The sequence below is a fragment of the Budorcas taxicolor genome, chromosome X (genome assembly GCF_023091745.1).
Source record: "Budorcas taxicolor isolate Tak-1 chromosome X, Takin1.1, whole genome shotgun sequence".
NCBI classification, from domain to species: Eukaryota; Metazoa; Chordata; class Mammalia; order Artiodactyla; family Bovidae; genus Budorcas; species Budorcas taxicolor.
In genome coordinates this window covers 129,846,983-129,872,053 of record NC_068935.1, presented here as the reverse complement: position 1 = coordinate 129,872,053, position 25,071 = coordinate 129,846,983, and the positions used below count along the sequence as shown (strand labels likewise).

The window sequence follows — 25,071 nt, the reverse complement described above, 5'->3', positions numbered from 1 at the left end:
ATTACTCCAACTAGGGCTTCCCTGGTAGCTCAGGTGGTAAAGAATCCGCCTGCAATGTGGGAGACCTGGGTTTAGTCCCTGGGTTGGGAAGATCCTTGGAGAAGGAAATGGCAACCCACTCCAGTACTCTTGCCTGGAGAATTCCATGGACCTCTGTCCATGAATGTAGCCTGGCAGGCTACAGTCCAGAGGGTCGTAAAGAGTCGGATATGACTGGGCAACTAACACAAGCATGCACACACATTCCAGTGAACTATGGGGAATGTTGACTGCTACATACATCATTTCCATTTTGGATTTAGTTCCTTTTCAAAAAAGACGTTTGCCAAACACATGTCTTTTTAAGTACGACTTAGTTATTTCTTTACACAAAAGTTCATTTTTCGTTGACTAGGGTGAGGACTTCAAGTTCCAATAACATAATTGCTCTTCCCAGATCTTCGTTTATGGTTTTAGAGAGGGTTCTGCAAAATGTTTTACTATGTTCTTATTTTTTACACCCGTGGTGGCTTGTCTTGAAATAAAGCTGCAATTATTAGATAACTTTTAGTCACACTTAGAAATTCCATCAATCCTTTAATTGCATTTTCATCTGAACTGCATCCCTGTGTCTGTCTTCAAATAGCTTAGCTTTATCCTTCGGGTCTTTCTTCTCCTTTGGTATTAGTATTGGTTATCATTCACTGCAGAATTTATCTGACATGGATATTTATTACTGTTTTTCCCCTAGATAAGTCAGATAAGTATGATTCACGTGATGTTGAAAGACTACAGCAAGATGATAACTGGATTGAAAGTTACTTGGCTTGGAGGCATAATGTCGTAGATGAAACACTGAAGATGCTTGATGAGAGTTTTCAGTGGAGGAAAGAAATGGCTGTCAATGGTAAGCTGTTCAATTTAACCTTGACTGTGTACTGTATCCCTCCCCTGCATAAATGTTACTATTTTACATGTATTGAATAGCATATTTGAAAATATTCTTTGCAGTCATCATAAATATCAGGGTACTAGGTTTTATAAAGACCCAGTAACACTTTGAGAGAAGCATCTTATAAATAAGTCTTAAAAGTAGCATTATTTACAAGGAAATCAGATTGCCAAGGAGCCAAATCACACTCACGTTATTCACTAACAGCACAGTCTCCTATTCTGTAGTTTTTTTGTTTAGAACCTTAATTAAACTAGCAGCTCAGCATCTTTACCACCAAGCCTGGAGAAAAAGAGATACTATTTGCCTGTTTTTCTCAGTTGTTGCCTGGTGTCTGCCTCTATTCCCAGGGTTGCTTGTGTTAATAGGTGTTCCATGTGGAATTACTAGATGAATAGGAATCCCCAAAATGCAAGCTTATCCCCAAGGATGCCTGTAGCCGCCGCCTCTTAACATTTTGATTTTCAAGGTCTAATTCTAGATTGAAGTTGCACCCCCTTCCCTGAAAAAAAAAAAGTTTTAAATCTTAGAGGGGATTATGTAGTAGTCTTCAAGCAAATGAAGACCTCTTTTCAGGAAAGGTTACCCATTATCTCCTCCTAAAAAATTTAACAGGAAGAAACTGGCATAACTACTGGTTTCAGTTCACTCCGTTGTGTCCGACTCTTTATGACCCCATGTACTGCAGCACTCCAGGCCTCCCTGTCCATCACCAACTCCTGTAGGAAGTCATTGAAACTACTGGTTTCAATGAGGTTTAAAGAAGGGTTTCCTGACCGTAAGGATTATAAACTCTGGAGTGACTGAGTCTGGAGATTTAATACAAAATAGTCAACAAATAAATCCAGAGCAGATACTCTTTCTAGTCATCATATTTGGAGAAGGAATCTCTCAGAAGGAGGGTATTTAAAAAATCATTGGATTGGAAATATAAAAACTGTAGGTAATTTGAGCAGTGAGCATTTATTAACCAAGCAAGAAATGTAAACCTGATATTCCTAAATCGTTTTAAGTACAGGATAAACCTTAAACTCAACAATAGTTTTCTCTTATATAGAATTGCTAGTTTCTAGTGGCCAATAGCAGAGATATGATGAAAGAGGGGTGAGGAAAGATAAAGACATCTTTGAGAGTTCTTAGGGAAGTACTGATGAATGACACAAAAGCCTTGGCATTTGCTGCCTTGCTGTGTTGGTTCTTGACCTTGTTATAGAGCAGGCCTCCTGCTAAAGGATCTAGCATTTTTCTTGAAGTATTTCCCACCTGTGCCAAGATTATAAATGTGTTAGCCTCTGCTGGTTATCAGACTTTGTAGAAAAATAGACTAAAACATTTTACTAGAGAAACCATAGTAATTTCTTACATCACCTCTGAAACTATGATGTGGATATTTACTGCCATGTTCTCCCGAAATTGTCCAATAATGATATTTGTTTGCAAGTCATAATGAGAAATAAAATCAGAACATGAAAATGTGTCTACATCATAACGGCTGACATGTAAAAGGAAATGGATTTTTCCATTTTTGTCATCTCTGTCTTTATGTAGTTTTTTCCTACTTAGTAAGAAACACTTTTTTTTTTTAATCATCAGAGGTACTTTCCAAATGTTTGTAAAAGCTGTATCTTTAAAAAAAAATAACCTTATCGTTTTCTGTACCAGAACTACTATATAATAGTAATCTATATGTTCTAAGTATTCTCTTTAAAAGACCTCTGAGTTAGAATTACTCATTAAAGTTTGTCACCTTTTAGACCTGACCGAAGCCTCCATTCCCAGGTGGCTATTGGAAATTGGTGGCATTTATCTCCATGGTTATGACAAAGAAGGCAACAAGTTGTGTGAGTATATTTAATATATGTACTAGCTTTTCGGGATTTTGAGATGTCATCCATCTCAACTGAATTGATAATAGGCAGAACTTTCTGTGTATGAACCACATGTCAGGTTTCCTCCAGTGGGAGTGGTTGGGGCCAGGTGAACCAAGCATCAGGTACTTGGTAGTTGAATGTACCATATAATAAAGCAGGCTGTAAAGGCCCAAATGCCACATCCCATCACACAGCCAGAATGATGTAACTCAGAGTCATTTTCTTCTTTCTAATTTACTGATATTAAAATTCAACCCGGTATCTTGATGGAGAATGTTTCTGACAGTCATTGAGGATGGCTTCTCAAGTTACCCACAGTCTTCTCCCCTTACTTCTTGCTAAATCGGTGTGAGAGTGAGGCGATCATCAGCCTGCTGTCCCAAGGTCTCCCTTGTCAGTCCTCTCTCCCCTTTGTCCAAAATGCAGCTCGGTTGGCACCAAGGCTGGGGCTCAGTGGCCGCGTCAGAGCCCCCATCCTGCCAAAGTAGTGTGATGCACGCTCTGTGCCCACCTCGCACGCCCAGTCGGCGGCCTGTGATCAGCTCCTGTGTCACTGCCCTCTCAGAGCGTTTTCCTCCCAGTGCCGGCTCCTCCTGCTCAAGCTTTCTTTCCCATTTCTCTTCTTCCACTTGGTGTCTCACATGTATTTCCCAGGCTTTGTTCCTCTTCTGGCCTCTTTTCCTTTCCAGCTGATGCAGCCTCCTTGGGTGATGTCAAGTACCTGGGCTCCTTCAGCCCCTATCCCCCGAACAGCGGTGACCCCAGGCTGTCCCCCAGCCGCGCACCAGATCGGTGGTTGGCTGCCTTCAACACAACTCAGTGCACCACACACATCCCACCACCTTCCCTGTACTGCCCAGCTCAGGTCCACCAGCCATTGACTCTTCCCTGGACAGAGCTTCACTTGAGCCCCTCCTCTGATTTCTGCAGCACTTCCTCACTTCAGTCCCAACCCATCCCCACCCCAGGCCCTTCCCAGGAAGCAGCCTGCTGGGCCTCTCTCTCAGCCTCTTGCAGTCTCCCCTCTGTGCTGCTGCCCAGAGATGTTTGAAATAGGAAAATCAAAGCACCTTAGCATTTAACGCAGAGTCCTTCGAGCCCAGCTCTGTCTCTCTGTTCAGCTACTCCTCCCACTGCTCGTCACATTTTGTGCTAGCTGCCGCCACTCTCAACACTCGCCATGCTCTGCCCCCATGCACGACACCTGTTTTTGCCACCATTGTGCTTCTGTCTGGGCTTTTCTTCTGGATAAAATGTTTTTCTAGTGCTTTCTTTATTGTTAAGCACAGGGTAGAGTACTTGTAGGTTATTAGCAAATATTACTTGTTCACCTGTATTTTCTTTCTTCCCTTGCTTACTAAGGGGGAAAGTGTATTTTCTAAGTGGGGGATACCTTTCTGTGACTCTTTAAGATTCACAAGTATACACTGTTTCTCATTTAAAAGAAGGAAGAGATGGTTTTAATCTGAGAAACAAAATATAAATTTAAAAATGTCAAGGGAAATGAATGATATATGCATAAAATAATATTGAAATGCTATAAATATTTTTTCTTTTTATCTTATGTTCTGCTTAAAGTCTGGATCAGGGTGAAGTACCATATAAAAGACCATAAGACCATATTGGACAAAAAGAAGCTTATTGCATTCTGGTTGGAACGGTATGCTAAGAGAGAAAATGGGAAGCCTGTTACAGTGATGTTTGACCTGTCAGAGACTGGACTAAATAGCATAGTAAGAATTTTTCATTAATTCTGAATCATTGTTTTATCACGACATCATCCTCCTCTCCTGTCCTTCCCATCACCAGCCACTCAACCAAAGAATCCTATAAAATTGAGCTAATCAGGTCATGTTTGGAATTTATTCCCCCTGCCCGGAATTGTGATTGAAGTCAAACATGGAATAGGATTTGCAAAAAACTAAACATATTTGGCATTGAAACTGTATGTTTTCTAGAAATGTTCCTTACCTGATAGGCAGGATATTGGGTGTCAAGGCTGGCAGGGTAATGGGTAGGTGTGGTAACAGTGAACTTTTCTGTCAAAGCCAGTGTCCTCTATAGCACCTCCCCTGTGCCTGGCACAGAGGAGCGCACTCCGAAAACGTGGAGCACAGCAGTGTAGCTCTCCGGCATACCATTGCCTGTTTGGCAGTGACAGGATGTTTGCTTGCGTTTTTGCATATCCAGCACTTTGTGATTTTGTTGGGGTTTCTTGTTTGCTCGTTTAAATTCACTTTCTGTTGGATTTGGTTAGTTTTCAAACCTGGTTTTCTTCAGATGATTCTTGCCAATCTTAAAAAAATAAATAAAACTTACCAGTCTTCCATTTGAGCCCTTAGTGCTGACTGCAAACCCTTTAGCAGTGATGGGGATTTGTTGTCTGTTTATTAGAGCTGTTGTCTCTAACACTCAAACCTGAGCTAATGCTGGTGGCAGTGAAGTGGCGTTTGGGGACCCGCCTGCATCAGTGTTGAAATCTTTTTGAAAATCCAGTTGGCAAAGTATGTTAATATCTTTCAAGTGTTCGTATTCATACTCTTTGCCTGGTAATTAACTTGTGGAAACCTATTCTAAAGAAATAAACCTTGGTACAAAAAGTAAACCTTTGTGCATCAGAATTTTTTTTCAGAGTGTCATTTAAAATGGTGAAAAATTGTAAATGTCAACACAGTGAAGTGGTGAATTATGGTATATCTAATTGATGGCATATGTATAGCTATGTACAATGGTGTTTATAAAGAATTCGTAGTAATACTGGAAAATAGCTTTTTTTTTTTAGATGACAGAGGCGACAAAATTATATTGTAGTGATACCCTCACCCCAAAAAGGGAAACTTTAGACATTAAAAAAAAAAAAGCTAGATAGAGTTTTCTTAGGCAGTAGGCCCACATTTTTTTTCATCTTTCTGTATCTCTGAGTCATTTGCCCTTGGTTCATTTTTCAATCTAGTTTCCATGTCAGTGAGTTCTAGATTACAGAGTAAATCATTTTATATCTCAAATCTAAATCAAAATGCCTAGATAAATAAATATTCCATGAAATAAGTTATAATTCTGTTATCCTTTATGTATGATACTATTCTAATAATTAGTATTTAAATTAACCCAGAATCATTAAAAAAAAGTTAATGTTTTTTTATTAACAAATACAGGGGCAGAGAGTTGAGCTGTCTGATAATTTTTCAAGTTACTTATATTTTATTTCATTATCTTTAATTTATAAATAAGATTTATTTGCATTACTTAGTACTTAAATCATTAATGTTTTCAAGTACTAGAATCTTACTGAATTATGTTTATATAATGTTTATATATTTTTGTGTTTATACATAATAATGTTTATATATATATAATTATATATAATCCTCACAATTCACCAAAGATTTAAGTTGGCCTGTAAAGCTGTATACAGAATTGTAAGTCAAAAATTTTTTACAATTATTTATTAGAGTTAGGCCACCAATTTGGCTTTAAGCTTGCCTGAAATAAATGGAAACATTTAAAATTACTCAGTGGACATACTTTAAAACCTGTGTCTTAAGAGAAGTGCATCCATTCCTGATACTTGAACTAGAAGAAAAGTCTTTCATGGGTCTTCAAAGGGAAGACGTTTTACAGGATAATGAATAGCATCCTTGAAAATATCCTCACAGAACACGGAGCAATGGGTGTCATGAAACTTTTTTATGTAGTACCTACCAATATATGTACACTAGTGGCATCCTATTAAATCAACTTGAATTAGCAGTAATTTGGAATTTTATAAGCCAGGTGATTCAGTTAAATAAAAGGTATTTATTTTATTTAATACATTTTATTTATTTTATTTAGTACCTTGGAAATAAAAGGTATTTCCAACAAGAATATTGGACAAGGACTTTTTAGGCAAAGTCTGGGGGCCACAGACCATGTACTAGGTAATTAAATATGTAAATTTTGAGGTATTCCCTTTGATTCTTACTTTACTACAGATTATTAAACCCTGTGTACAGTAGATATAATGACTAGTTATAAAAGTATTATTATATGCTAGGGTTTATTCCATAATAAATACTTAAAATACTTAAGGATGCTTATTTTCAGTTTATTGGAGTTAAAAGATGCTATAACTCGCATACTAGGAATAACTTTATAGACTCAGATCTCTAGGACAGCTCACCTTTTAGTAATTGATGCTTTTAAGTTTACCTGGTTGTATTTTTCATCCTACAGTCCTTACAAGATAGTTGATGAGTAAGTCATCCCATGGCCAGTGGAAACATACGAAATGAAATGATCCATGTAGATAGTATCCCTGATAATCTAATTTCATGTTGCTGTGTTCAGTGCAGTAGAACTAGCAGTCAGCTATATCTCCCAGAAATTGAAGTCAATGAACAGTAGTTAAATATAAACTAAAAAAATTCTTGATTCCTACATAAGAGGAACAAAGGTAGAAGTAGATCCAGCGAACTGGTATGATCAGATTAACTGTTGTGTGAAAGATTAATAAAATATATTTTATTGACTATTATGAGGTATAGAAATTAGGTTTAAAAAAGAGATATCAGAATTTATATACATATATGTTGGCATTCCCAGTAGTCAGGCTGTAGCCTGTGTATTTGTTCTAATAATTATTTAATTGTTCAACAGATGTTTAGAATTTTTCTATGAGAGTTCCTTTTTAGATCCATTTTATAAAGCCACATTACCTTAGCAGCCTGAAGTATCTGACTAGTTTGAGGTAACATGAATGATGTGTAAGCGTTTAATTTCTTTAACTCAATTTTTTTAACTTTTTATTTTGTATTGGGGTATAGCCAATTAACAAACAATGTTGTGATAGTTTCAAGTGAACAGCAAAGGGACTCAGCCATATATTTAATTCAGTTTTAAGATTGATTATTTTAAGTATCTTAATGACTTAAAACCAAATTCTGGGAATATAGATACTTATTTTATGAGCTATTTTTAAAGAATTTAATAATTACCTCATTTTTATTTAATTGAGCACCCTTAGAAATACGCAATTTAAAATTTTCTAATGTGGCCAGTCTTAAAGATTTAAATGTATATTCTTTATTTTAGGACATGGACTTTGTACGCTTTATCATCAACTGCTTTAAGGTTTATTACCCCAAATACCTCTGTAAGTAAATTTCTTGTTTATAAAAATATAGTGAAACCATAGACAATGACAATTGTGAGCTTTGTATTATTATAGCCTTTAAAGCCTGAGATGTTACATTTTGGTGAAGAGCTTTAAATGTGTTAATAGAAGTTTAAGTGCATATCCTAGTAGGTACAGGAGAAATTTTTCATAAACAGTCACTGTTCTTTATAGTTTTAAGAGTATAAGTTATAATCTGTGTTTTTATCATCCTGTAACACACACATACACACACATATAGAGACATAAAAACATATATTTCTAAGATTGTACCATTTTAATATTTTCAACTGAGAAATTAATTTTAAGTATTATTTGGAGCTTCTTACATGCAAGACACAGATGAGCAGTGTTGATAAGGTGTGATAAGCAACTCAAACATAAAATGCACTGTTTCTATCAATTTGATATTTTTAAATTGTTACTAAGAAAACATTTGACTAGTTGGCATTTAGATTTTGTTTTTTAATTGTGAGTCTTTTGTTAATTACCTAAATGAAGCACTCCTACATGTTATGTATTCATGTTTGATTGATTAAATTTATATGATGGTTTCCCCCTGGAGAATCAAGATGCCATCCCACATAGATAGCCAAAAACTTTTAACCCGTGTGGGATGAAACTAAAGAGACAGGAGAGATGCAACAGGGATATCAGAAAATGGAAACTGAGGTCTGGTTGGACACACCCCTGGCAAATTCCACACTTGGGGTCTTTTGGGACTTGTAACTCAGGTGACACTAAAGCATGAAATCCCTAAGTCATTGTATTTTTTTTTTTTAAGATCAAGCTTTTTTTTTGGTGGGTTTTTAAAATTATTTATTTTAATTGGAGGCTGATAACTTTACAATATTGTAGTAATTTTTGCCGACATGCTTTCACGTTAGTGTTAATGTGGAGTGAAGAGCATACAGAAAGCATGATGGTTATCAAGGATCAGTGCCACTCATAGCCCTGTGCTCTCGTGTCTTCAGAGAGAATATTCATGAACATTTTTAGGTAAAAGGAATGTTTGGTTTGGGGAACCTGTAGGATCTGCTGTTCCTTCTGATTTCTTCCTGGATCTGGCATGTACCCTGATTCACTAAGACTTGCTGAATGGTGCCAGTCATTGGTCAGTAGGGAAATACTACCCCATATTATTAGGTTTTCTTTCTTTTATGTACAAAATGAAAGAAAAATCTCCACTTGTTTATTGAAATATCCAAAGCAGTTTGTGAAGAGCCATTTTGAAGAGCACAGATATTACTGCTTTATAAAATACATCTAAGATTCTTTTGAGGAAACTGTTAATAAATTCATGGGTCTATATGAAGATGAATTGAACACTGTCATTCCAAATAACTATATAATGTATATATTCTAGCTTCATAATGCTTTGCAGACATTGAATTTTACAGAATCTTAGATTACTTATGCTTTAAAATTTGTCATGAAATGTAACTCTTATTTCTTAAACTACTGAATGCAGATCTTTTGAGGCAGATCTCAGATGAAGACTGAGGTATTAAGCACCAGGGTACCTCTTTCCATGTACCGTCTTCCCTACATGTACTTTACTTGTCCTACATTAATTATTCTGGGAGGTTCCCTGTTCAGAGAAGAATGAAATTGTTTTTTGATTAATCTGAAATAGAATGAATTTTATATCAAAAGTCCCCTTTGTGAGTTCTGATTCTTTGTCATAATTGTTAATAGAGCTGTTTAATATCTTCATCTAAGTATACAACTAATATTTCTGTGTACTTTGGAATTATTGGCTTCCTAGGGCTGATAATATTAAGAAAAGTTGAAACAAGTTTTGTTTCTTAAAACATGACTTACTAAAAATTAGGACAACTGTCAAGGGTGGGTTTAATGATATAATCTCTATAAAATTGTAATTGAAACCATAAATTAGACATTGAAATCATTTTAAAGCTCAGTGGACTTTAGCACTAATACCACATGCCACATCCATAGTCTCCACTTACCCACTTAACTATTTTTTGTACTTTTCTGCAAAAAATAAAAGCTATAATGAATAAAGGAACAGGCTATTTGCCAGCGGGCAGTGATAGTGCATTTTTCATTACACATAAGCCGTCCTCCTAGGTGAACCCCTCACCATTGTGAGAAGTTAGTTTACTTCTAGCACTACTCACACTTCATGGGATTAAAACTGAGTCACATATCTCAACTTCTAGTTCCATTTATATCACTAGTTTTTTCTTGGTCAGGTATAAGTGGTACTACTATTGAGGGACTGAGCTACAATCAATGATTTTTTTTTCCCATCTTTCAGCAAAAATGGTGATCTTTGATATGCCTTGGATAATGAACGGTGAGTATATTACTTATACTTCCCTAACAGAAAATATCTGATTCCTTTTTTTTCTTCCCAATTTAGCAATATTTCTATACTTGTTTTTTAAAAAATGTTTGTATTATGCTTGGTGTGTACTTTTAACAGGCTGGAGCTGGAATAGTCAAAGGCTGCTCGTAGGCAAACTGGGCTAACATTCTGTTCCCGGGCTCTGGGGACACCCTTTAGTCATGCCTAAAAACAGTTCTTAAATATTGAACTATTCAGGTAAAACTGTAGCCAGAAGCCTCAGTTTGTCACCTTTAGATGAGATATATCACAGAATGCAGGCCTTGGCTAGGTTTTCTCCTGGGCTTCAAAAGTTGAGCAAGAAAATGGGATGAATCTAATACTTACCCAAATCTCTATTGTCATGTGATCCTTCTGACAGTCATGATATGTTCTTTGACAAAACAAAGTTTAAACCATTGAAAAACATTCTTTACCAGCTTCAGTGTGGTTGTAAATTTAATGTTATTTTTAGAATGTGCATTTTCATCTGTGTTTGCCAAAGTCAGTTGTTACATAGAAAGCAGTACAGAAAAGCAATGAAATAAAAACGTGGTTCTTTGAAAAGTTCAACAAAATTAACAAAACTTTAGTTAAACTGATGAATGAAAAAAAAACCACTCAAATTATTAAAGTCAGGAATAAAAGAAGAGACATCACTGTAGACCTTAGAAAAATTTAAAGGCTTGTAAGGGAATATTGTGAATAATTGCATACCAAGAAATTAGGTAACCTTGATGAAATGGACAAATTCCTAGAAAGACACAAACTATGAAAATGGACTCAAGATTCTGAATAAGTATAACAAAAGAACTTGAATTATTAATTTAAAAGATCATAAAAAATAGCTGAGACCCAAAATGGCTTCCCTAGTTGTTGTTCTTCAGCCACTAAGTCGTGTCCAACTCTTTGTGACCCCATAGACTGCAGCATGCCAGCCTTCCCTGTCCTTTGACTATCTCCCAGAGTTTGCTCAAACTCAAGTCCATTGAGTTGATGATGCCATCCAACCATCTCATCCTCTGTCACCCCTTTCTCCTGCCCTCAATCTTTCCCACCATCAAGGCCTTTTCCAGTGAGTTGACTTCTCCCATCAGATGGCTAAAATATTGGAGCTTCACTTTCAGCGTCAGTCCTTCCAATGAATATTCAGGGTTGATTTCCTTCAGAATGGACTGGTTGGATCTCCTTGCAGTCCAAGGGACTCTCGGGAGTCTTCTCCTGTGTCACAATTCAAAAGCATCAATTCTTCAGCGCTCAGCCTTCTTTATAGTCCAGCACTCACATCCATACATGACTACTAGAAAAACCGTAGCCTTGACTAGACGGACCTGTGTTGGCAAAGTAATGTCTCTCCTTTTCAATATGCTGAATAGGTTTGTTATAGCTTCCTTTCCAAGGAGCAGTGTCTTAATTTCATGGCTGCAGTCACCATCCGCAGTGATTTTGGAGCCCAAGAAAATAAAATCTGTCACTGCTTCCACTTTATCTCTTTCTGTTTGCCATGAAGTGATGGGACAGATTCCACGGTCTTCGCTTTTTAAATATTGAGTTTTTGTTTGTGTACTTAGAAAACAAGTCTTTTATTTGGCAGAGTATTTAACTTTTGAATTAGTTAAATATAACCATTTGGATGTTGAGTTTTAAGCCAGCTTTTTCACTTTGTTCTTTCACCCTCATCAAGAGGCTTTTTAGTTCCTCTTTGCTTTCTGCCATAAGGGTGGTATCATCTGTATATTTGAGGTTGTTGCTATTTCTCCCAGTAATCTTGATTCCAACTTGTGATTCATCCAGCCCAGCATTTCGCATGATGCACTCTGCATATAAATTAAATAAGTAGGGCAATATACATTCTTGTTATGCTCCTTTCCCAATTTGAAGCAGTCTGTTGTTTTCATGTCTGGTTCTAACTACCACTTCTTAACCCACTTACAGGTTTCTCAGGAGGGAGGTGACGTGATCTGGTATTCTCATCTCTTTAAGAATTTACCACAATTTAATTTGATCCACACAAAGGCTTTAGCATAGTCAGTGAAGCAGAAGTAGATGTTTTCCTGGGATTCTCTTGCTTTTTCTGTGATCAGTGGATGTTGGCAATTTGATCTCTGGTTCCCTTGCCATTTCTAAACCCAGCTTGTGCATCTGGAAGTTCTAGGTTCACATACTGCTGAATCCTAGCTTGAAGGGTTTTGAGCATAACCTTACTAGCATATGAAATGAGCACAGTTGTATGGTAGTTTGAACATTCTTTGGCATTGCCTTTCTTTGGGATTGGAATGAAAACTGACCTTTTCCAGTCCTGTGGCCACCAGTGACTTTGCCAGATTTTGACATATTGAGTGCAGTACTTTAACAGCATCATCTTTTACTATTTTAGATAGCTAAGCTGTAATTCCATCACCACCACTAGCTTTATTCTTAGTAGTGCTTCCTGAGACCTACTTGACTTCACACTGTGGAAATGTCTGAGTCTAGGTGAGTGACCACACCATCATGGTTATCTTGGTCTCTAACACCTTTTTTGTACACTTTGTCTGTGTATTCTTGCCGCATCTTCTTATTCTCTTCTGCTTCTGTCAGGTCCTTACTGTTTTTGTCTTTTATCATGTCCATCCTTGCATGAAGTGTTCCCTTAATATCCCCAGTTTTCTTGAAGAAATCTCTAGTCTTTCCCAGTTAATTGTTTTCTTCTGTTTCTTTGCATTGTCTATTTTAGAAGGCCCTCTTATCTCTCCTTGCTATTCTCTGGAATTCTGCATTCAGTTGGGTATATCTTTCCCTTTCTCCCTTGCCTTCCTCATCTCTTTTTTTTTAAATATTTTTTTATCAGCTTTGTTTTTATTCTCCTCAGCTATTTGTAAAGCCTCCTCATATGATCACTTGGCCTTCTTGCGTTTCTTTTTCTTTGGGATGGTTTTGGTCACTGTCTTCTGTACAATGTTATGAACCTCCATCCATAGTCCTTCAGGCACTCGCTACCAGATCCAATCCCTTAAATCTGTTCATCACCCCCACTGTATAATCATAAGGAATTTGACTTAGGTCATACCTGAATGGCCTAGTGATTTTCCGTGCTGCTGCTGCTGCTAAGTCACTTCAGTCATGTCCGACTCTGTGCAACCCCATAAACGGCAGCCCACCAGACTCCCCCATCCCTGGGATTCTCCAGGCAAGAACACTGGAGTGGGTTGCCATTTCCTTCTCCAATGCAGGAAAGTGAAAAGTGAAAGTGAAGTCGCTCAGTTGTGTCTGACTCTTCACTACCCCATGGACTGCAGCCTACCAGGCTCCTCCGTCCATGGGATTTTCCAGGCAAGAGTACTGGAGTGGGGTGCCATCGCCTTCTCCAACTTTCCTCAAATTTAAGTCTGAATTTTGCAATAACGAGCTCATAATCTGAGCCACAGGCAGTTCCAGGTCTTGTTTCTGTTGACTATATAGAGCTTCTTCTCTTTGGCTGCAAAGAATATAAATCAGTCTGATTTCCGTATTGACCATTTGGTGATGTCCTTGTGTAGAGTTGTCTCTTGGGTTGTTAGAACAAGGTATTTGCTTCACTAGTGAATTCTACTAGACTTGTATAGAAGAATCAATACCAACTCTTCTGAAATTCTTCCAGAAAATATAAAGCATGTCCCAACTCATTTTATGAGGCAAGTATATCCCTAATATCACACATCACAGGAAAAGAAAACTAGAGACTAATATTCCTTATGAATATAAATGAACCAACCCTCAAGAAAGTATTAACAAACTGAATCTAGCGAGCATGTGAATGGTATTGTATGCTATGATCAAGTGGGATTTGTTTCAGGAATGCAAAGTTGGTTCAACATATGAAAATAAACCAGGTATTCAACATATTAATAAAGGGGAAAAAACACATGATAATTTTAATAGACACAAGAAACATTTGAGAAAATTCAAATGTACTCTCGTGATCATAGTACCCAAGAAACTAGGAATAGAAGGCAGAAAGAGTTGGAATGTCTGAAAAGTTAGTGGGGATCACAGTAGTTCACACAAGACTACTCCTACTTCTGATACCAACTGTATTGTAAAGGGGTTTCCAAAACCACCCTTAGGTTTACTATGGTCACTCACAGAACTCACTGAAAGGTGTTATACTCAGCTATAATTTATTACTAAGAAAGGATTCAGATTAAAATCAGCCAAGGAAGAAAAACATATGGCAGAATCCAGGAAAGTACCAAATGTGAAGTGCATTACTTTCCCACCATCAGTACATGACAATGCTCGTAGAGTGTTGCCAACCAGGAAAGCTCACCCAAACACTGACATTCAAAGTTTTTATTGGAGCTCCATTACTTAGGCCTGACCAGTTTATCACATGGTTCATCTCACTCTCCAGTCTCTCCAGAGGTCTACAGATACTGTGTGACCCAAAGCCCCCAAACTAAATCATGTTGTTTCACTGTGACTCAAGGCATATAGGCAAACAAAGACACTCCAACAGACATGAAGATTACTTCTGAAAGCTGAGGATAAAGGCCAGACCTTTCTTTGGGTAAAGTTAATTCTTCACAGAAGAGAATTTCCTCGCCCTGATAAAGGACATCTGTGCAAAACTTCATCTTTGAAACCCCCCAGTTAGCATCATGCTTAGTGAAAGAATCAATACTTTCCCCCTTAGATCGGGAGCCAGATAAAGTTGTCAGCTCTTACCACTTAGATTGTCAGGGCACTTAGGCAAGAGAAAGAAAAACCATCCAGATTGGAAAAGAAGTCATACTATTCATATTTGCAGCTGATATCTATATGGAAAATTTTAAGAAATACAAACCATACATACACAGAAGTCTGTTAGAACCAGTAAACAAGTTCAGCAAGGTGACCTGATGCAAAGTCAATACATGAAACCAATTGTGTTTCTATGTGTTAGCAATGAATAACCCAAAATGATATTATATAATCATTTCAGTTGTAATAGCATCACAAAGAATAAAATACTTAGAAATAAAAATAATAAAAAGTTGAAAACTCATACACTGAAAACTGTAAAACACCACTGAAGGGAATTCAAGATCTAGGTAAATATTCATGTCTTGTTCATGGATTAGAAGACCTATTAATTACTAAGATGGCAGTGCTTCAAAGTTGATTTACAGATTCAGTGCAGTTTCTGTCAAAATCCCAACTGCTGCCCCCACTTTTTTTCTTAAACAGATTCGGACAAGTTTGTCCTTAAATTCATATGGAGATGCAAGAGACCCAGAGTAATAAAAATAGTCTTGAGTAAGAACAGTGATTTACTCTTCATGGGGTTCTCAAGGCAAGAATACTGAAGTGGTTTGCCATTCAAAGTTGGCGTAAAGCTCAACATTCAGAAAATGAAGATCATGGCATCTGGTCCCATCACTTCATGGGAAATAGATGGGGAAACAGTGGGAACAGTGTCACACTTTATTTTGGGGGGCTCCAAAATGACTGCAGATGGTGACTGCAGCCATGAAATTAAAAGACACTTACTCCTTGGAAGAAAAGTTATGACCAACCTAGATAGCATGTTGAAAAGCAGAGACATTGCCAACAAAGGTCCGTCTAGTCAAGGCTATGGTTTTTCCAGTGGTCATGTATGGATGTGAGAGTTGGACTGTGGAGAAAGCTGAGTGCCGAAGAATTGATGCTTTTGAACTGTGGTGTTGGAGAAGACTCCTGAGAGTCCCTTGGACTGCAAGGAGATCCAACCAGTCCATTCTGAAGATCAGCCCTGGGATTTCTTTGGAAGGAATGATGCTAAAGCTGAAACTCCAGTACTTTGGCCACCTCATGTGAAGAGTTGACTCATTGGAAAAGACTCTGATGCTGGGAGGGATTGGGGGCAGGAGAAGAAGGGGACGACAGAGGATGAGATGGCTGGATGGCATCACGGACTCAATGGACGTGAGTCTGAGTGAACTCCGGGAGTTGGTGATGGACAGGGAGGCCTGGTGTGCTGCAATTCATGGGGTCACAAAGAGTCGGACACGACTGAGCAACTGAACTGAACTGAAGAACAGTGAAATTGAGGAACTCACACCTCTTGATTTTATTAATTTTTAAACAATTTTAAACTATTTTTAAAATAGTTTAACTATTTTTAACTATGTTTAGATGATTTTTTTTAAATTTTGGCTATGCTGGGTCTTCACTGCTGTCTGGGCTTTCCTCTAGTTGCAGAGAATGCGGGATACCCTTCAGTTGCAGTGCGTGAGCCTCTGATTGTGGTGACCCCTCTTGTTGTGGAACACTGGCTCTAGATAAGCCACCTTTAGTAATCATGGCACACAGGCTCAGTAGTTTCAGCTTTTAAACTCTAGAGCACTGGCTCATTAGCTGTGGTACATAGGCCCAGTTGCTCCGTGGCATATGGAATCCTCCCAGGCTAGAAATCGAACCTGTGTCCCCTTCATTGGTGGATTCTTATCCACTGCACCACCGGGAAAGTCCATCTCTTGATTTTAAAATTCACTATAAAAGCATTAAGACATTGTGGTGTGAACATGATAATAGAAATAAAGACCAGTAAAATAGAATTGAGAGTCCAGAAATAAATCCAAACATTTATGATTGATTTCTTGACAGTGGTGCCAAGACAGTTAAGTGGAGAAAGATTAGCCTTCTAAACAAATGATACTGGGACAACTAATGTCAGCATTCAAAAGAATGAAGTTGGACCTCTACCTTCCATCATCTAACAAAATGAACTCTAAATGGATCAGAGTTGAAACTATAAACCTGTTAGAAAAACCATAGGGGTAAATCAGTGTGACCTTGGAGTAGACGGTGGTTTCTTAGGTATGACCCCCAAAAAGCACAAGCAACAAAGGAATAGATACATTGTACTTCATTAATATTGAAAACTTTTGTACCTTAAAGGACACCATCAAGAAGGTAAAAAGACAATTCTCAGAATGGAAGAAAATATTTACAAATCAGACATCAGAAAAGGGACTTGTGAGTAGAATATATAAATAACTTTTATAATGCAACAATAAAATGACAAGTGGCCCAGGTGAAAAGGGCAAAAGATTTTAATAGATTATTTTGCCAAAGAAAATATGTAAATGGGTGATAAACCCATAAAAGCTGCTCAACATCATTAGAGAAATGCAAATTAAGACCAAATGAGATACTACTTCACACCTGCTAGGATGGCTGTAATCAAAAAGACAGAATAAAGTAACAAGTGTCCATAATGATGTGGAGAATTTTGAACCCTCATACATTGTGGGTGAGAATGTTAAATAGCACAGCCATTTAACAGTTGCCATTCCTCAAAAAATTAAATACAGAGTTATCATGTGACCTAGCAATTTTACTCCTAGGTGTATGTCCCAGAGAACTGAAAATGTGTGTCTACACAAGGAGTTCTACACAAAGGTTCATAGTAGCATTATTCATAATACTGAAAAGTGGAAATAATCCAAAGTTCATCAGTTGATGAATGGATAAACAAATGTTTAGTTCAGTGGCTCAGTCATATCTGATTCTTTGCAACCCCATGGACTGCAGCACACCAGGCTTCCCTGTTCATCACCAACTCCTGGAGCTTGCTCAAACTCATGTCCATCGAGTCGGTGATGCCATCCAACTGTCTCATCCTCTATCATCCCCTTCTCCTCCCACCTTCAGTCTTTTCCAAGCATCAGGGTCTTTTCCAATGAGTCTGTTCTTTGCATCAGGTGGCCAAAGTATTTGAGTTTCAGGTTCAGCATCAGTCCTTCCAATGAGTATTCAGGACTGATTTCCTTCAGGATGGACTGGTTGGATCTCCTTGCAGTCCAAGGGACTCTCAAAAGTCTTCTCAGACACCACAGTTCAAAAGTATCAATTCTTCAGCATTCAGCTTTCTTTATAGTCCAATTCTCACATCCATACTTGACTACTGGAAAAACCACAGCTTTGACTAGAAACCTTTGTCGGCAAGTAATGTCTCTCTGCTTTTTAATATGCTGTCTACGTTGGTTACACCTTTTCTTCCAAGGACCAAGCAGCTTTTACTTTCATGGCTGCAGTCACCATCTGCAGTGATTTTGGAGCCCAAGAAAATAAAGTCTGTCATTGTTTCCATTGTTTTCCCAGCTATTTGCCATGGAGTGATAGGACCAGATGCCATGATCTACATTTTTTTAATATTGAGTTTTAAGCCAACTGTTTCACTCTCCTCTTTCACTTTCATCAAGAGGCTCTTTAGTTCCTCTTCACTTTCTGCCATAAGGGTGGTATCATCTGTGTATCTGAGGTTATTGATAATAACAAATGCTAATAAACAGTAAATAAACAGATGTTATATAACCATAAAATGAAAAATTATTCAGCCATAATATGGAATTAAATATGATACATGCTCCATTACAGATGATCCTTAAAAACATGCTGAGTGAACAAAGCTAGTAGGAAATAAAAACTCATATTTATAAAAACATAGTTACAAAAACGGGCAAATCCATTAAGACAGAAACTAGATTAATGGTTGTCAGGGAGAAAGGAAGATGAGAGATTGCCCATGGCTAGAGATTTCTTTTTGGGTGATGAAAATGTTCCAAAATTAGATAGTGGTGATGAGTTCCACAACTCTGAATATACTAAAGAAAAATCATTGATGAGTATACGTTAAAAAAAGTGAATTTTATGGTATGTAAATTTTATTTCAATAAAAGCTGTTATGAAAAGTCAGCTTTATAGCACTTCAGTTACTTTCAAGTGCCATAGCTTCAGACATGCCAACTCAGATTTTTTGAATTGAAATTAATGAAAATGTAAATGTTATGTAGAAATTTTTAAACATAATTAGCCAAAGTAAAAATGCAGTTTTCTGAACTACTGTTTAATGTTCATTATCATGCTGTTTTATTTCCTGACTTTTTCATTGATGCTTTTGCAAATTTAATTCAGGATTTCTCTTTTAATTCCATTAAAATGTGCTTAGGAACTCATGATGGAAAGAAGGTTAAAAAGTTTATCAAAATCGCATGATAGAACAAAATTGTAGTTACAAAATAGCTGTATTTGATAATTTTATTCTTGAAGATTCTATAATATCATCGTAACTCTTAAGCTGCAGGGCTTAGGAGAAAGGCACAGAAGTTTAAGGTTAGGGTGGAAAAGTCTGAGTCTGGCTCACACACATAAGAGAAGGGCTTTTTCTTTCTCTTCCTGACTTCCCATTTTAGAAGATTTTTCAGATTGAGGATTTATCAGAGAAGCATAAGGCAAATGACTCTTCCCGTACTGTTGTACAGGTAGTGAATCACAATGCATTTTGATTCATTGTCTGGAAATCTTAGAAGTCGGGAGCATTGATGGATTTGTTCAGAGGCCAAAACCATAAGTTTGTTAATGAACATCAAAGTAATTTAATTCTCCAGAATCTTCCTGGAACATTTGAAACCCATAAGGCACAGTTAAAGTATAAATGCCTACAGGGATTCAGTTCAGTTCAGTTGCTCAGTTGTGTCCAACTTTGTGGCCCCATGGACTGCAGCACACCAGGCTTGCCTGTCCATCACCAACTCCTGGAGCTTGCTCAAATTCATGTCCATCGAGTAAGTGATTCCATCCGACCATCTCATCCTCTGTCGTCCCCTTCTCCTCCCACCTTCAATCTTTCCCAGCATCAGGGTCTTTTCCAATGAGTCAGTTCTTCACAAAAGTATTGGAATGGCCAAAGTATTGGAGTTTCAGCTTCAGCATCAGTCCTTCCAAAGAATATTCAGGACTGATTTCCTTTACGATGGACTGGTTGGATCTCCTTGCAGTCCAAGGGACTGTCAAGAGCCTTCTCCAACACCATAGTTCAAAAGCATCAATTCTTTGGCATTCAGCTTTCTTTATAGTCCAACTCTCATATCCATACATGGCCACTGGAAAAACCACAGCTTTGACCTTTGTCAGCAAGTAATGTCTCTGCTTTTTAATATGCTGTCTAAGTTGGTCATCGTTTTTCTTCCAAGGAGCAAGCATCTTTTAATTTCATGACTGCCATCACCATCTGCAGTGATTTTAAACCTCAAAAAATAGTCTCTCATTGTTTCCATTGTTTCCCCATCTATCTGCCATGAAGTGATGGGAACAGATGTCATGATCTTAGTTTTCTGAATGTTGAATTTTAAGCCAACTTTTTCACTCCTCTTTCACTTTCATCAGGAAAGTGAAACTTTAGTTCTTCTTCACTTTCTGCCATAAGGGGTTAGAGAATGTGAATATAACTATCATGCCATGGAAAAATACATATTAACAGATTTTAGCCCAAACTAATCTCAGAGGACCTACATTAGCACATACGGTAAGTAAATCAAGAAAGAGAATGAAAGGAATTTAATACAGTGATTGTGTTTTTCTTCAGCTGCTTTCAAAATTGTGAAAACCTGGCTTGGTCCAGAAGCAGTGAGTTTGTTGAAGTTTACGAGTAAAAATGACATCCAAGACTATGTCAGTGTAGAATACCTGCCTCCTCACATGGGTGGAACTGTAAGTACAGTACCTAGAACCTGTTTTTAAAATAAGACTGGGACATGACACATGAGGCTGTATTCTTTCCTCAACAGAAACAGAAAAGCAATATCTAAATAGCCTAAGAAAAATTATAGATACTCTATAATAGAAACCAGAGTTATAGACATTTTTTATTAAACATCTTGAGTTGTTATTTTTGAATAGGTCAAGTTTTTATATGATTTTAAACTGAAAGATACCAAGTAAAAGTATTCAGAATTGTACTGCTGTGGCTACCATCCTGTTCTCTCTAGTTTAATTCTTTTTTTTTTCCCCCCAGGGATCTGTGTTACCTATATAAAAAACTATACTAAATATGTAATATATAAACAACTATAGTATTCATATATATATATAATTCTTTTTCCCTCCCATCATGGTTTTAACCAAGTAGTGTATTTATACACTATTGTGTGTGCTGCTTTTTGCTTCACAAAATCTCTTAGAAATCATTCAAAATCATTATGTGATAAGCTGTCTTGTTCTTGTTTGTGGCTGCATAGTGGCTGCATTACACTGTCTAGAGATAACCCATAAATTGTTTAATGAATGACTATAAATCACTTACTTGCCTTTTGATGTCTCTTTAGTTTGATTTCAGTTATTTACTGTTGAACAGTTTTTAATTTAAAAGTTAATATATACTATAATATTTTTTGGAAATGATCTTACTACTTACAAATAAGAGACCAGAAGTAAGTAGAAATGTGTTAAATTTTTAATACTCCATAGCAATGAAACATAATTGGATAATGACTTTTTAAAAAAAATAAACTGTGAAACCTATGGATTTTGTATGCTTTAGGTTAATTTGATTGGTAATACTTGAGTTATTTGACTTTGGCAATCTACTTTGTACTGGCAAAATTACGTTCAACTAGAATCAAAGGAGTAGCAAAATGAAAAGTTTTTGTGTATCCTTTTCTGTGTTTTCTTTCATTGGAAAAAACCTTGAATTGGTAATTTCGGGGGGAAGTTATCAACCTTTTGTTTGTACAGTACATTTGGAACCTATGAAAGACTGGATAAAATATCTGAACCAAAATTGACTCTCCACGAGAGTGGTATATTATACAGAAAGTTCTCAGCAGCTTTTGGCAACCAGCTAAGGATGATTCTAAGAAAAGAAAGGAAGAATAGTATGAGGTCCCTGCTGCTGCTGTTGCTAAGTCACTTCAGTCGTGTCCGACTCTGTGCAACCCCATAGACGGCAGCCCACTAGGCTCTTCTGTCCCTGGGATTCTCCAGGCAAGAATACTGGAGTGGGTTGCCATTAATACTTATGAACTGAGACTCATTTATTTTAAAAGATTTAAAAAATATATATATCCTTATGTCTGAGACTGTTTCCGGACTATCATAACTGGACGTAGTCCTACAGAGAACTCCACAACACTTCAACTCACTGCAAAGGAAATTGGGTGGGATGAGGGTAACAAAAATAGAAATTTTTTCATATAGAGACATGCACAACTATTTCTTCAGCCAAACTGAACCTTAAACTGGTTATGAGTATCTTGATTCCTAGACATCTGAAAAACCAAATGAAAAGTGTCTTATTACTGAATGATGGTCATTAAAGATGATTTCAAAGATGTTTCTTTTTCTTCCCCTAAATATTGAATTATTTCTGTATTTTTTTAACGTTTATTGTCAGTTTCAGGTGTTCATCAAAATGAATGAATCGGTTGTACATATATCCATCCTATTTCAGATTGTTTTCCCATATAGGCTATTGCAGAGTGTTGAGTTCCCTGTTCTATATAGTAGGTTGTTTTTATTAGGTTGGTGCAAAAGTAATTGCAGTTTTGCATTGTTGAACTTTGCCATATTTTTAATATATATATTTTATTGAAGTATAGTTGACTTACAGTGTTTCAGGTGCACAGCAAGGTGATTCAGTTATACAAATACACATATATTATTTTGAAATTATTTTGCATCATAGGTTATTACAAGATATTGACTATAGTTCCATATGCTACACAGTAAAACTTTGTCACTTATTGCATATTTATTTTTTAATTAGAAATCTAGTATTCTAGTCATACTAAGTCAAACAGGTAGAATCAAAATGTCATAATTTTAATATAAATTTATTTATTTTAATTGGAGGCTAATTACTTTACAGTATTGAATTGGTTTTGCCATACATTGACATGAATCTGCCACAGGTGTACATGTGTTCCCCCTCCCACCTCCCTCCCCATCCCATCTCTCTGGGTCATCCCAGTGCACCAGCCCCAAGCAACCTGTATCATGCATCGAACCTGGACTGGCGATTCGTTTCATATATGATAATATACATGTTTCAATGCCATTCTCCCAAATCATCTCACCCTTGCCCTCTCCCACAGAGTCCAGAAGACTGTTCTATACATCTGTGTCTCTTTTGCTGTCTTGCATACAGGGTTATCATTGCCATCTTTCTAAATTCCATATATATGTGTTAGTATACTGTATTGGTGTTTTTCTTTCTGGCTTACTCCACTCTGTATAATAGGCTCCAGTTTCATCCACCTCATTAGAACTGATTCAAATGTATTCTTTTTAATGGCTGAGTAATACTCCATTGTGTATATGTACCACAGCATTCTTATCTATTCATCTGCTGATGGACATCTAGGTTGCTTCCATGTCCTGGCTATTATAAACAGTGCTGCGATGAACATTGGGGTACATGTGTCTCTTTCAATTCTGGTTTCCTCAGTGTGCATGCCCAGCAGTGGGATTGCTGGGTCATATGGCAATTCTATTTCCAGTTTTTTAAGGAATGCCCACACTGTTCTCCATAGTGACTGTACTAGTTTGCATTCCCACCAACAGTGTAAGAGGGTTCCCTTTTCTCCACACCCTCTCCAGCATTTATTGCTTGTAGACTTTTGGATCGCAGCCATTCTGACTGGTGTGAAATGGTACCTCATTGTGGTTTTGATTTGCATTTCTCTAATAATGAATGATGTTGAGCATCTTTTCATGTGTTTGTTAGCCATTTGTATGTCTTCTTTGGAGAAATGTCTGTTTAGTTCCTTGGCCCATTTTTTGATTGGGTCATTTATTTTTCTGGAATTGAGCTGCAGGAGTTGCTTGTATATTTTTGAAATTAGTTCTTTGTCTGTTGCTTCTTTGCTATTATTTTCTCCCATTCTGAAGGCTGTCTTTTCACCTTGCTTATAGTTTCCTTAGTTGTGCAGAAGCTTTTAATTTTAATTAGGTCCCATTTATTTAGTTTTTGCTTTTATTTCCAATATTCTGGGAGGTGGGTCATAGAGGATCCTGCTGTGATTTATGTTGGAGAGTGTTTTGCCTCTGTTCTCCTCTAGGAGTTTTATAGTTTCTGCTCTTACATTTAGATCTTTAATCCATTTTGAGTTTGTTTTTGTGTATGGTGTTATAAAGTGTTCTAGTTTCATTCTTTTACAAGCAGTTGACAAGTTTTCCCAGCACCACTTGTTAAAGAGATTTGTCTTTTCTCCATTGTATATTCTTGCCTCCTGTGTCAAAGATAAGGTGTCATAGATGCATGGATTTATCTGTGAGCTTTCTGTTTTGTTCCATTGATCTATATTTCTGTCTTTGTGCCAGTACCATATACTATCCTGATGACTGTGGCTTTGTAGTAGAGCCTGAAATCAGGCAGGTTGATTCCTCCAGTTCCATTCTTCTTTCTCAAGATTGCTTTGGCTCTTTGAGGTTTTTTTGTATTTCCATACAAATTGTGAAATTATTTGTTCTAGTTCTCTGAAAAATACTGTTGGTAGCTTGATAGGGATTACATTGAATCTATAGATTGCTTTTGGTAGTATACTCATTTTCCCTATATTGATTCTTCTGATCCATGAACACGGTATACTTGTCCATCTATTAGGGTCCTCTTTGATTTCTTTCACTGGTGTTTTATAGTTTTCTATATATAGGTCTTTTGTTTCTTTAGGTAGATATATTCCTAAGTATTTTATTCTTTTCGTTGTAATGGTGAATGGAGTTGTTTCCTTAATTTCTCTATTTTCTCATTATTAGTGTATAGGAATGCAGGGTATTTCTGTGTGTTGATTTTATATCCTGTAACTTTACTATATTCATTGATTAGCCAAAATGTCATAATTTTTTAGGTTCATAAGTTTTCTAAAATATATATATATTACACATTTACATATGTGTATACAAAAGTTTTTCTACTATACTTGATAAAGGCTTGAGAAAGAGTATCCAAAAAAAAAAAGATGGAAAAAATTAGAGAACATAAACTAAATGAAATGGGAGC

General features: G+C 36.9%; 1 protein-coding gene across 1 annotated transcript in view; it reads left to right on the top strand.

The window, feature by feature from the left end:
- MOSPD2 (motile sperm domain containing 2) overlaps window positions 1-25,071 on the top strand; it is an 86,691-nt gene that overhangs the window by 19,045 nt on the left and 42,575 nt on the right. The window contains exons 3-8 of the mRNA XM_052663410.1: window positions 731-886; window positions 2,686-2,772; window positions 4,381-4,535; window positions 7,876-7,936; window positions 10,242-10,280; window positions 20,659-20,783. Of these exons, the coding sequence (XP_052519370.1) occupies window positions 731-886; window positions 2,686-2,772; window positions 4,381-4,535; window positions 7,876-7,936; window positions 10,242-10,280; window positions 20,659-20,783 (623 nt within the window). The remainder of the gene's footprint in view (window positions 1-730; window positions 887-2,685; window positions 2,773-4,380; window positions 4,536-7,875; window positions 7,937-10,241; window positions 10,281-20,658; window positions 20,784-25,071) is intronic.